This window comes from Scomber scombrus, chromosome 10 (assembly GCF_963691925.1).
Source record: "Scomber scombrus chromosome 10, fScoSco1.1, whole genome shotgun sequence".
Lineage (NCBI taxonomy): Eukaryota > Metazoa > Chordata > Actinopteri > Scombriformes > Scombridae > Scomber > Scomber scombrus.
Window position 1 is genome coordinate 14,797,334 of NC_084979.1, and position 14,140 is coordinate 14,811,473.

Genomic DNA, 14,140 nt, shown 5'->3' on the forward strand with positions numbered 1-14,140 from the left:
AATCATGAGAAAAGTATCTAACTTCTGCAGAAATAAAAAAATATTTAAAGATGATCAATTAAAATGGTAACACAAACAAGCTGTCAGATTGTTATATGTAAGATCCACTTCAGAAACTAAAATTAACACTGGACCCACGCCAGCATTGGTAATAGGGTGCATATTTGGAGCATGACTTGATACTGGATTCTTACTGATTTGGAAGTTTCACAGTCAATAGCATATCGTCTGATAGTTATTTTTATGACATGAATGTTAAACAAATATTTTGGAAACACATTTGTCAATTAAGAAGTTGTGACCATGTACTGAGCAAGACAATTTGCAGTTGAAAAATAAACTTATTGAGGACAGTTTCTAAATAACCACAAAATCCTAAATTTGGCCTTTCAGTCATGCAATTTCTGTTTTTTGATCTGACAACAAATGTGTCAAAATGTATCTGGGATAAGATAACATCAACAGATAACATCTGGACTCTGGTCAATAAGTTAATATGATTTAGGGCACAAACGGCATCATGTTTTTAGAGTCATATGTTCCAAAATTTGCTAAATAGGCATGTGACTGGCACCTGACAATGTGATATTTAAAATAAATAAATACAGGCAACACTGAAAAACAGGAAACAATGCACCGATGCCTCAGCGGACTAAAGGCTTGTATTTAAACTGTTAATACTGTAATATTTTATCCCAATATAAAAATCATTTTGTATATCAAGATGATAAAGTCAACATGCTGTTGAGACAATAAAAAGAAAATGTGTGTCTCTTAAAAATAAGTCTTTATTTGTTAAACAAAGGACTGAAGATAGTAGTTACTCTGCTGGACTGAAAATAGTTTAAGGGATCATTCGATTGTTGTTTATAAATACCACCTCCACAAAGTATAAATACATCTGAAATCCCTCTTTTACACATTTAAGCAGTATTTCTATTAGAGGTTTTAGCACGACAATTAAAATTCCTGTAAACACACTCTCACAGACACACAAAGTCTTTAAACTGATGTACATGCTAAAAGTGATTGCTTAATAAGATAACCACAAAAAGTAATCACAAAGATTTCTTTTAAAAATATGGCACAGATATTTACATATTTTGGAGCGGAGTGCGTGTCGCCATGAATATTATTTTTTCCTATTTAGGTGGTGAACAGCACCATCCTTTAACAGCAGAGGCTCAGATTCTTCTGTGTAGCCAAAATATGTCTAAGAGTCTCAAGGGCTTTCATTTTATCTCCTAACAGACCTGACACAGCAACTAAACTATCAAAATAAAATGTGTAATATCCTGTTGATGAGCACTTCAGATCAGTGACGTCACAGAACAGGCACATTTTCAAATTGTCAAACACATAAAAATATAAAATCTACTTCTGTCACAGATATGAAACCCTTCAATGTCATCTCTTTTTAAATATAGGAACAATAATGGTGATAACAGGATCAGAAACCGCTTTACAAATACACGTGACCCAGTGCTGTATCTGTTAGCTTGGCAGGGTGAGTGGCAGACTAGCATATTCCTTTTTCAATTGATAGACACAAAAAGCTTATTCATAAGTTACTCAATAGAAAATTTAAAACACAAAATAGCACAGCTATAGGTCCAGGTGTTTCAGCATCTCAGTGTCACAGTGATGAGTCATCAAAGTCTAAATAAAATTAAAAAACAAAATCTGATGAATATAAAATTATTTCAGCTATTGGAAAGAAGTGACCTTTCCCAGCAACAGACCATCAACATTAGTGGTTCATAAATAAGAATAATAATCTCTTCCTTCCTCCGTATGCTGGTAATGATCCCCTTACAAGAGCTAAACATGGAGCACGTTTTGTCGATTAATAAAGACTGATAATGCCGCTGGCAGGCACTCTGATACGTGTGTGTCTGAGAGTAATAATGCATATGTACGAGGTTGTTAAAAATTGTCGGATGCCGGGGTCGATGTGTGAAGCACTTCTCATTATTCCATGTCATCCTCGTCAAAGGCAGGTGGCTCAAAACTACACAACTCCTCGTAGGTTAATCCTGTAAGAAATGAGAACATGTTATGAAATTCAAATAGTTGAAAGGTTCCTCTTTTCTATTTCCATTTTTACATAAGTACAAAGTATTAGAATTATGGTGTAGCATAATGACATACGTTTCCACTCTTCAATCTCCAGCTCACGGCTCTCAAAGCTCTGGTCGTACGGGTCAGCCTCGGGCTCATCATCTGGATCGTGGTACTGAACGAAGTAAGGGTGGGCCAGAGCCTCGGCTGCTGTTATCCTCCTGTCGGTGTCCAGAACCAGCATTTTCTCCAGGAGGTCCACAGCTTCAAAACAAGTTAACAGAGCTGAATCTAATACAGTCTATGATCCATGAATAACCATGTAACAGACATTTAAAGAAAAATAATTACAGTTCAAAGGCCTTTTACCATACAGCTCCTACTGAGGAAAGTCTGATTCTTCTGGTCTTACCTTGTGGGTTGGCACCAATGAATACATCAGTAAAATTTCTCTTGGGCATGTTTGGCAAGGAGCCGATGTAATTCCTGGCCTGGGAAAATGCATAACAGTAAATCACATGTCAACTTCCCAAGAGCAGCAACATGTCGCACACATTCAGTACTGCCTGTTGCATAATTCATTTCATGGCTACATGCATCAATTCACTGCTACTCACTTATTACATTTCTATCTACAGATGTGACTGTACTGTATCCCATAACCCTCAATGTGTATTACTGCTACCAAGAGTATACTGCATATGCTGGTCTTAAAGCTTGGCCCCTCTACAGTATACTTGACGCTCATTGTTGAAGTTTTTGACAAATGTTAAGAGGAAATAATAGCTGATTTTTTTTAGAATGGTTTAAAATTACTTTAAAAACATATTTTTTGTCATCACCATGCACCAGTTAGTTCAGTAATTTCCGGTTTCCTCCTGCATGATGACGCTGATCAGTGGCGTTTACAGTAAACAAGTTCCTCCTATGACAAGGAGCAGTTCTCGTTACCGATCAGATGACTATTTAATCTGAAATTACACAACATAAATAAAAACCACCAACTTTCTTGAGAAATACCAGTGAGGCACTTGAAGTTTAAGCTAAGTTTAGGTTTTTACATGTGTTTGTTTCTCAGTGTTTTACACAACTTACACAGCTGCCATTGATATCTATGTGCAGCTTACAGCAAGCGACTGACATTCCTGATGTTGCCTAGCAACAGCAAGATGTCTTGTATTATATTTTAATATCGTTTTCAATAAAAGAAAAAAAAACAAATTCAGATTTGCTTTGGAAAAAGAAGAATGAGCCCTAAGTATTCTGCAAAAAAAGACCCTGCTGTCTTCATATTCTGTGTGACTGAGGACTAACAACAAAAACACTTCTCAGTATAACTGTAAAGTTTACTTTGCAGACTCATCACTTAAAATGAAAAATCAGAGATGAATTACACAAAAACAAGATAAGAGCGGAAAGGAGGCAAGTTTCAAGAAACGTGAGACAAAAACAAAGAAAACCACAGAGGGAAGCATCTTTCACACACATAGTGCTGTTAGTGCCTACTGTGATCACCGACAGTAAGCCTTGCTGTTGCTCAGTGTGCAGGTTTAATTCTGAAATGCATTTACAAGATAGGTTAAGAGTTTCTTGTGGCAATTGCTGCTACAATTACATGCAGCAAACAAGCGTGTCACATGCCATAATTACTGTGATTAACCTGAAAAACAAAACTAGCAGACTACTTACATCCCAAAGTCATAGTATTTAAAGCCTTGTGATTTCATTGGAGTGGCTAATAACTCCTTGCTTGATCACTTCAGACAATGTGTTACACTAAGATGAACTATAATTTGGATCTATTGCTACTTTTAATATTTCGTGAATGGATGTATGAAACACTGTTGACATTAACACAATATACTGAGCTAAGAGCTGTGTTGCTTTATAAGTAAAGGGACAGTGCAAAGCAGCAGGTCTGGCCTTCATACCGCTGCTCTGCTGTCTCTTCAGAAAGCATCTGATCCCGCTCACCTCCTTGCTCGGCATCCTGCTTATTAGAGATGCTGGGGGCGTTCCTGTCAGACGCATTATCTGCTGAAGCTGGTTTATATCTATGAAGCTTGTGTCAAGGGGAGTATAGCGACAGGGCAGAGTTGGTTAAAAAGCTGCTTCTCAATTTCAACGCATCAGATGCACTGCAATGTTATGTTGAAAAGCTTTGAAGCCAGATGTGACAAGAATAGTTAAATGAGGGATTGTGAGATTTAGAGGACAGAAGCAACACCATAGTCTGCATTAAAGTCAGTGAGCTCGATCAACAGGAAACAGAATTTTATTTACTTGGTTAAAGAGGCAGAAAGTCTTACATGTTACTACAAACCCACAAAGAAAACATGCTGTCAATGAGGTAACAGATACGTGGAGTTGTTGCACAGCAGATTTGGCAAGTTTGAGCAGAATATTGGTTAGAGAATAAACAAAAACCTTGCATAACTTTGTGAACTCACAGAATCTGAAGATATTTTCATCAAGAGCTCGGGCCCGGGTGTTCCGACGAGCAGCATGATTAGCTTCAACTGATCAATGTCTACCAGCACACGGTAAAGGAAGACCAGACGCTGGACAAGGGAGAACTTGTGATTTGACCTGTTAGTCTTTATCCTCCTTGTGAAACTTTAGGAATCATGTGTGATAATTAAATTCCTCTGCATTTACTTTTGTATTTCACACACGAGACAGGTCAAAACAGCAGACCTAAACATACTGCACATCTGCACAGAAAAGAGCAGAAAAAGTCTCTGAAATGTGAACACTGTGGGAGAATTTTATAATGACAGGAAAATAGTGGAGGCAGAGGACAGCCGTGTTTTGCATCTACTCACAAGCTCAGTCATTAGTCTGAAAACACTGGCAGGGGGAGAGAAAGATAAACACGACTCTAAGCACAGACACTGCAGATTGATAGGCTCATAGAACGGCTGGCTGTGGTGCAGGCAGATGGACCCAAGCCAACGATACATACTGACAGTGAGGAAGAGTTGAAGCACGCCAGTGAAACAATAGCGAAGGGCATGTGTCAGGCCAGAAGGAAGTATGGAGACAGGTACAAACAGCGCTACACTTTTAAACAAAAAAACAAAAGCAAAAACTCCCCAGGCAGTGTCGTGTTTGAAAAAGAAAGCAGAAAAGCAGGTTTTCATTAGAGGACAGAGAGGAGAAGCATTGCAGATCAGGTTCTGCTACTGTGCTGGCATATAAAAACAATATGTAAGCATCATAAATCAGAACCATAACAATGTCAGTGAGTGTTTAGCTTGCTTGATTTGTTACGTAAATTAAAAGGATACGGTCAGTGCCAGGAAACAAAGTTCTTCCAGTGAGAAGTTCTGCCATTATACACCCCACTGACCAGATATCCACTGAAAGACAGAAAAGCACAAAATTCAACTCTTCTGTCATGATGTATAGAGGCAGAAAGCCTTTTGGATGTCATCTACCTGTCATGTTGTAATGCATCCAGTTCAACATGATCTCTGGGGCACGATACCAGCGGGTGGCCACGTAGCCGGTCATCTCATCGTCGGTGTGCCGCGCCAAACCAAAGTCCAAAATCTGACAGCAATTTATGTTAAAAAAAGAATCGTTTGTTTGTAAAATGTTCACATTTGCCACTCTGGGCAGATTCAGGATGAAATCACATTTTAAAATAAATGCAGCAGCGCACTCACCTTCAGTTCACAGTCTTCATTCACTGCCAGGTTACTAGGTTTCAAATCCTGAAGGCAGGAAAATGTGAATTTGTATAATTTAAGTATTAGCATACTCATAGACATGCACTATATCTGTTTGAATGACTTTACTATATCTACTTTTCATGAATGAAACTATCTGTCTATTCTTGAGATAAAAAAACATTACTTCATTAACATGTCCTGTTTACGACATTCTTTCCCTTCACTGTTTGCACAAGTCAGGCTATGCCAACTGGAAGCTGCCATAAACCCTGACACACTTTTTTTTCTTCTCCAAACTGCGTTACGGACAAAGTGACATTTTTTATTTCATGGATGAATTACAACAGGGCACTTACTCTATGAATGATGTCTGCTGAGTGGATATACTTGGGAGAGACGGAGGAGAACATAGGTATTAAATTACATCATCAGTTTAGATATGTATTAATTATCCTCACTAACACTGCAGTACAATGTATAAACCATTGTAAATAAATGTGTCAAACATGAATGTTAGCAGAACAGCTTTATAACCTCACCTTTAACCCTCGGATTATCTGGTATATAAGGAACTGCACGTGGTCATCTGTGAGTTTCTGACATTTCACTATGTTGTTGAGATCAGCCCCCATTAAATGAGTCACAAGATACCTGGCAATCAGAAAAGATGACCGTCAGTTTAATTAGTCGCAAATATCAGAGCGCATGCCAATGTTTTCACACTTCATAAAATGCCAGATGGATATAAATGAATGCATTTGCTCTTCCAAACATTTTTCCCAGAATTATTTGCAGTCAGAAACTAATTTCCAATATGGCAATATGAGCTTAAACCGATTTAGCCGCTACTTCTTTTATGTCCCGTTTCTCTACAGAGACACCGAGAGGCCAAGCCCTTCACAAATGGAATGTCGTTTAACAACACACATAGATAAATGGGTTTAATGGGGCTGCATCTGTGGATAATTCAAATCTAATCCCAGAGCTGTATATAATTCCCAAACAGCACTTAGAAAGAAGCAAGAGCAGGATGCTACAGTGGCACTTTTGCAGCCAAAATACACAGAGCCATGTGCTTCTTTCGTCAAGTCTGCTGCTCAGCAAATACCCGTTTTATGAATACTCTTCTATTCTCACACAGCGCAGAGCATGGCCTTAAAATAGCACCTGGTTGCGCTTGAACTTGTTCTCAGAGGCGCACAGGGACACGGACACTCTCCAAAAGTTCACCCGCCTTGGAAAAAAAAGGGATATAAATAGTGACCTCTGTTTTCCCATCTCTTATAGAAACAGGAGCAAGGCTGGAGCTTTGAGGAGTCTTACCACAGGGCTGTGACTCAGTCTGTATTTTTAGAGCGGAGGGGAACCACATTTACAGCACCTGCATATCTGAGATGTTTCCCAGTAATCACACTGCTTGCAGAACCTTTCCAGTGTTCCAGCAGATGTGAAGATAAAGACAGCCATATTTGCTCCTATGCCAACAATATATAGCCTGTGACTCGGCAGTTATTCTCCTATTCAGTGAGAGAGAAAACTTCACAGCATGAGCATGTTTACACCGTCCACCTACTCTCTCCCTGTTTTTCCTTTAGCCACGAGCTCAGGCTCGCGCACCGCCTATTAATGACCTTGTATTGCCTTCAGTCCTCCATGACATTATGCTAATCTGGGAGGAGGGAGGGGCACCTTAGGAGGACAGCTCTCCATTTCAACAGCAGACAGTCACCACTGCTCAAAGTGTCAGAGAGTTACAGCACATTTCTCTGCATAGTAATGCTCAGATCTGCAATATTTAATGCCTTTCTGCAAATTAAAAAAAAAAAAAATCTCATTCACAAAATATATCACCTCTCATTACAGCTCAATTTCATGTCAAATGCGAAAAGGTCAAGCAGCAAAGCAGCGCTGCACACTGCACAGGAGAAAGAGAGGCTATTCAGGGAGATGACTGGGGAGCAGAGGCAAAGTTGAGCACATTACAACTCTCTGATCAGCTCCAGCTGTCAACGTCCGAAGAAATTTTCACACTTTGCATTAAAATGCATGTTCTGTGACCTGACAGTGGACAGCTCTTAATATAGGCATGAACGGACCTGAAAACCAACCAGAGCAGTCAAAGGGTCATATACAGTGCAACATTGATGCAGGGTTTTCTGAAACACCACCTCTACAAACATTTTTAATTATTATACTTTTATGAAACTTAATATACCACCTCTGCAGTTGCAGACTACATCCATGTCTGTATTCAAAATGAAAGTCATCACTATATTGACATGTATGATTCCAGTGAATAACTTATAGTGAGAAACATGCTGTCTTCACTTAGACTGTTAAACTTTATCATAATTAGCGTATGAATTCTTTAATTTGGCCCAAAATGTGTTTTGTGAGGTCACAGTGACCTTTGACTAAAATCAGATTCTAATCAGTACATCCGTGAGTCCAAGTTGGACATTTGTGAGAAATTTAAGATATTCCCTCACAGCGTTCCTGAGATATCACGTTCATCAGGATGGGATAGACGGAGGGACAGACAACCCTAAAACATAATACCTTCAGCCATGGCTGTCGCCAGTGTGGAGGCATAATAAAACTCTGGATGACTGCCAGAGATGATATGTAATGCCTGGATTTCCATCATGTGCACCATCTCTGACAACCAGGAAACTTGAAAGAATATTAACCTTTAGTGGGAAAACAGCACACGTGATCCTTCACACAGCAAATACCTAAACGCCTAAACAATGTCCTCAGGGGAAATCCCTGGAATGTCGGCACATCCCTGAAGCAGCCCCAGTACTATTTAACTCTGCACTGTTCATGGCCCCATTTACATCCTGCATTAACATGTGATCTGTACCTGGATAGTGACATCTGACACATACATTTAGATCAAGTGTTGATAAGTGCTCTTATTATCTTGATTCCACCAACACTTTGAGCAGATCTCAATATGCAAATTAGCTAAGTGAGGCTGGCGGACTTGTCAACAAACATGGCACGACCCAGCTCAAGGTAGGCAATGCTGTGAATTCATTTTCTTGGCCGTGAATGCTTACAGGATAGACAGTCAGGAGCCCAAATGAACATTTAAAACAGGTTTTTCTTGCTGTAATCGTTCCTCCTGTTCACACTGACAGAAGATCTCTTAATAATGCAGTTTCAATGTAAGTGACAGCACCTTGCATTACATGTTTTTCCTCATCCAGACAACATATCCTGATACAGATTGCATAAAATAAAAAACTTCCCAGAGAGCACTGTTGCCTCGCCTGAAACTAAAAGACTAAACTAAACTAGAACATATTCATGTAGGTTTCCTCCCACTCTGAATTATAGGCATGTTAGGTATTAGAATAATGCTGCCAATACTGATGACCAAAGCCTTAGATATGAAGTGGGTCCATGGCTGCTGCACTGCCCACTCCACCACTGCTCTAAAACATTTAGGATGAGTCAAATGTAGGGGATTATTTTCCATACAGTAATGTATAAAGTTAAATGGACAGGGGTAAGATAAATTGGATTTCAAGTGCTCAGTTGAGACACATACTTGTGCCGAGTGTCGACTGAAATTCATTGTGATTTGATCTTGATAAAAGTCACTCGGTGTGTAGAGAAGAGAAAGAGTCTCACATTCCACACATGACGGGGGAGGCAGCGGACACGTCATTGTCTAGTTGTCCACTTCCCATTTCTAACAACTTTCAACATCAACAAACAATAAGTACCTGTGTCTGAACAGCAGAGCAGCTACACTCTGTTTCACAAAGCCAGAAATCAGGAAACAAAGGGAAGGAAGCTGGTGGTGAAATAATTCTCTGCAGGCAGACAGTGAATAACTAACAGGCCGAATGATCTAAGAAATGTTCCAGTGATTTCAGGCTGCTGGCCCACCTCCAGGTGCTTCCCAGTCATGAGTGTCTTCTGCTGAGAAACTACAGGCAGCACTTTGTTGAGTGCTGATGTTTAACTTGTTGCTGAGGTGACACCCTGACCCCAAGCAAAGGGCCATTGTGAGGAAAAGGTGGAGTAAACATCATTATTAAAAAAAACACATTCAACTTACACATCGGTGAATTCCTTCAGAGAGGTAGCAGGACTAAAGACATCCAGGAGTCCGATCACCTGCAAAAAAAATAAATAAAAAAATCACAATCACATCAGCACCCCAAATAACAATGAGTCATGCAAATAAGACTTTGATTGACCGGAATTGTTTAAAGACCACACATGGAGAGGCGTGGCATAAGCAGACATTTTATGTTCATTTCACACGAGATAGGGGAAGAGAAACAAGTTGACTCACATTTTCATGTTTCATGTGCTTAAGCAGCCGCAGCTCTCTGTATGTTCTCTTTGCATGAATGATGGACTGAAATGGACGAGAGAGCTTCTTCACAGCAATCTTCAAGCCACTCTTCATATCATAAGCAGAACTGTGAAAAAAGTGTGACAATATTGAAGCATAAAACTCTGCAATAATAAATATACTTGTATTTGTTACCAACACTTGCACTTTTTAACACATGCTGAACAACAAGTGATAACAATCAAGTGATAAACCACTTGAAATGAACCTCAAAAAAGCAGCCAGGTCATTTGTAAGCAGATGAGAAAAACAGTTTTACAATGCTCAGAATGGGCTGAGTTTGCTCTCAAAAAAACAAATTAGGTACAGTAAGAGCTGCTAAAGGCTGAGGAAAGAGCGACATCAGCAGAAAATGTCATCTCTCAGCAGATTAGGTGCAGCCTTGCCTGCAGTTTGTTAGGTGCTCTGAAGACTCACTGTCTCCAATCCAAACACATTCCACACACTTCCTCCTGCTCAGCTCACCTAAACACTGTCATGGCCGCTCGACAGCCACCTGTGACAACTGCTGGGACTCAGAGTAGAGTGCACTGCGACTGGGCAGCGATATCACAAGCTGTTGAGGTCAAAATATCCAATGTTTTCCATTCATAGCAGCCAAACCTGATCTCTATTTTTGGCAGAGTCTTAATAGAAAACATGATGCTCATGAGTCAAGCTATCATACATGCATATCTGTCAAAAAATATCCACAGAAATGGTGATCCCTGTAAAAGTAAGAATAAAACTAAATGGAAAATCTCATAAAAGACAACATGCATTCCAGAGAGTGAAAATAGGCCACCCAAATAAAAAAAAAAAAGGAGCATCTCAAGGCCTCTGGCTGATTTGCGTCAGTAAGGACATTTAAATAAAGCTACACAGATATCGACTGCTTTGATGGTTTCACACATTTTACTACAATGATAGTCAAGTATGGATAATATTAGAGCTGAAACAATAAGCTGATTAATGGATTAGTTGACACCTATTAGATTAATCTCCAACTACTTCGATAATCAAATCATCATTTTGAGTCATTTTTTTAAGAAGAAAATTTCCCAATTCTCTGATTCCAGCTTCTCAAATGTGAATATGTTCTGTTTTCTATTTAGTCGTCTATGACATGAAACTGAATATCTTTGAATTTTAGACTGTTGTTCAAGATAAATAAAACATCTGAGGACGTCACCTTGGGTTGCAGGAAACTATGGTCAACATTCTTAAAAATGTTGTTTCAACACATTAATTAATAATCAACACATTAATCAGCAATGACAAAAATATTTAGTTGCAGCCCTAAACAATAGCGACTGATATCAAATAATTCAATCAATTTCTGATTAATACAACTACATATGATTATTAGTGTTTTTGACATACTGTAAGATATTCAGGTATTTGCCATCTCAACATTTTACCACTAATTCAGGTTGTGCAGCTCAAGTATAAATAAACTTGTCATCAATACACAGTAAACCTAGGGCAGAGTCCATCATGTAAACACTGACAATATAAGACTAGACTAGGTTTGGGGGGGAAAAACAATCATATAGTCTGGTGAGCAGCGGTAATCTGACCAGCAACAGATTATCCTATTGCCCAGCAACAGCACAGCTGTCCGTTTCCATTTGCAAAACAAACATCTGCCCACGAAACCAAGTGCACCGCTTACAATGTTGTGTCCTAGATAGCATCAGCACAACCAATTTAATCACCTCCTGTGAGAGCTCACCCTTTTGCCACCAAGCAGCATCAAGGAACTCCACCTAAACAGTAAGATCCTCTAATATGGAGCACAAATCAACAAGTATTATCTCATCTGCACTGGAAATGTGAATTATTCTGTGCTGCAGATTCATTTATTACTGCGGGTCTGAAAGATGTGTAGTTATTAAGTTTATCATGTTTTCCTTTTGACTGGAAAATACATTGATAATTATATTTTGATACGAAAAGTTGTGCTTTTGTGCACTTATTAGGCCAAGTCTTACAATTACGAATTGCCTATTATTTTTGCAATAAATAAATGGTTTGTTTAGTTTATAAAATGTGAGAAAACCACTCAAAAACTGTAAGATATTCCATATACACTGATATGTGATGGGAAATAATAAGATGAAACCAGAACCAAATCTGAATGAGTGGGGGGGGGGGAAAGTAAATATATGAAATACTCTCATGGAGAAAACAAACAAGTACCACAAACATGGTCACATCATCAATATCAAATTAGACAGTCGAACATTGTTCATATTTGTTCTCGAGCTTTCCAAGACACATTAGCAACATCCTACAATATGTGCTCACCTCTTCCTCATTTATTGTGATTAGAGTTTACACTAATAATGTGAGTTAAATCTGTTTCTGAATGATAAACCTCTGGCAGCAGGCTCTGTCGCTTCAATTTGGAAGAAACTGGTAGTAAAGAGTCAGTTATGTGATTGTAATGTGCTCACTTTAGGCAGATAAAAAAAAAAAAGAGTCCCAAACTCTTTGCTACTTGTTCCGCAGGTCAGCGTTACCGTGCAGTTTCTTGCAGCAGGTCTGAAGTTAACATATAAGAAGCTGTGTAGTTTAATTACACGTTTTAAAAGTAGATAACATGAGATATAAAAACAAGTTAAGAGGGTTTATTGTTGTTGAAATCACATCGTGGCTCCACCTTGTTAGCCAGCAGTCTGGATAAGCTAACCTAACTTTAGCCTCTGCAGCGCAGGCCTCGTCTAAATGAATGGGAGTGAAGTTAAGTGACAAAACTACACACACACACACACACACACACACACACACACACACACACACACACACACACACACACACACACACACACACACACACACACACACACACACACACACACACACACACACACACACACACACACACACACACACACACACACACACACACACAAAATGACACAAAAGGTGGTTTACCAGACGGATCCGTAGGCACCAGAGCCCACCGGAGACAGGCTTTGGTACTGCTCCGGGACTTCCCATATCGTCTTGTTGACCTCCTGCCGGTAAAACTTGGGTCTCTCTTTCTGCGACATTCCTGCAGAACCGACAGCCGACCACCGACCTGACTTTCTGCTCTGATGTGGATCTCCGAGCCCTGCAGACTGCAGCCGGAGCTCAACTTTCCCCGGAGTTAAGAAAAAAAAAAGGAGAGCCTAGATGAAATGTCTGTCGTCCTTGGAGAAATTTCTATAATGTGAAGTTTACAGGACTGTCTTACTGGGAAATGTTTTTAAAAATCCCCCTCGTCAGCTGCATGCACGTTTTTAAAAACCTTCACCGTGTTTGTCCCTCACTGCGCTCAGACTGCTCGGAGATTTCACCACGACTGCTTGCAACACACCTCAAAGTATCGCGAGATAAAATAGACACGAGACACAGCTGAGTATAGTAACTGAAAATCATGCCGTTTGAAATGAGACTTCAAAAACTCATGGATTTAAACCACTGTATACGAAGATTATATTTATATACGACCACTTCCATTGTTTAAGTAACACTTGTTGTACTTTAGCCATGCAGTGTGCTATCATTTTGTTATTATTGTATGTTCTGTTTGTGCCCCATGCAGTATGATCATGGTCTTGAGTCAAATAAATCAATTAAAATTAAATGAAAAGAAATAAAACAAATGCAGACGTATGCAGCATAAAATATATTTAAAGTTTCAAAAGTTAGAAAGCAATTGAAATGAACTCCACTTTGACTATATATATTGCATTGTTGCTTACATGTCAATGCATCAGTAACAACAATGCAATAAATATAATAAATAATTATAATAAATATTACATTCTGCAGCATTACAACTACTCAATATACTGTTAAGTAGTTAATCTATAGTATAATATTATAACATAGTTTATAAACTAATCATGTGTTTTATATGTAAAATCTAAAACTTCTAAGTAATAGCTGTCAGATAAATAATAAGTGAATATTTAATTCTGAATTGCAGTTTGGTACAGTTACACAGTAGCAGAAAAAATAAGTACTCAAGAATAGTCTTGAGAGACTTGTAC

The 14,140-nt window shown here is 38.9% G+C and overlaps 1 protein-coding gene across 2 annotated transcripts; it reads right to left on the reverse strand.

Moving 5' to 3' along the window:
* Nucleotides 1–770: 770 nt before the first annotated feature.
* Nucleotides 771–13,428, reverse strand: mapk14a (mitogen-activated protein kinase 14a). Of its 2 annotated transcripts, none has more exons than XM_062427601.1 (12): nucleotides 13,035–13,428; nucleotides 10,054–10,183; nucleotides 9,814–9,872; nucleotides 6,278–6,389; nucleotides 6,095–6,124; nucleotides 5,733–5,780; nucleotides 5,502–5,616; nucleotides 5,352–5,423; nucleotides 4,036–4,115; nucleotides 2,474–2,552; nucleotides 2,152–2,325; nucleotides 771–2,036 (listed from the first exon to the last, which is right to left on the reverse strand). In XM_062427601.1, the coding sequence occupies exons 1-12, from the start codon at nucleotides 13,151–13,153 to the stop codon at nucleotides 1,972–1,974; spliced, it is 1,083 nt and encodes a 360-aa protein (XP_062283585.1). In that variant the 5' UTR covers nucleotides 13,154–13,428; the 3' UTR covers nucleotides 771–1,971. The 2 variants fall into 2 exon arrangements, with proteins under 2 accessions (XP_062283585.1, XP_062283584.1); XM_062427600.1 differs by lacking the exon at nucleotides 4,036–4,115 and adding an exon at nucleotides 4,512–4,591.
* Nucleotides 13,429–14,140: the final 712 nt, after the last annotated feature.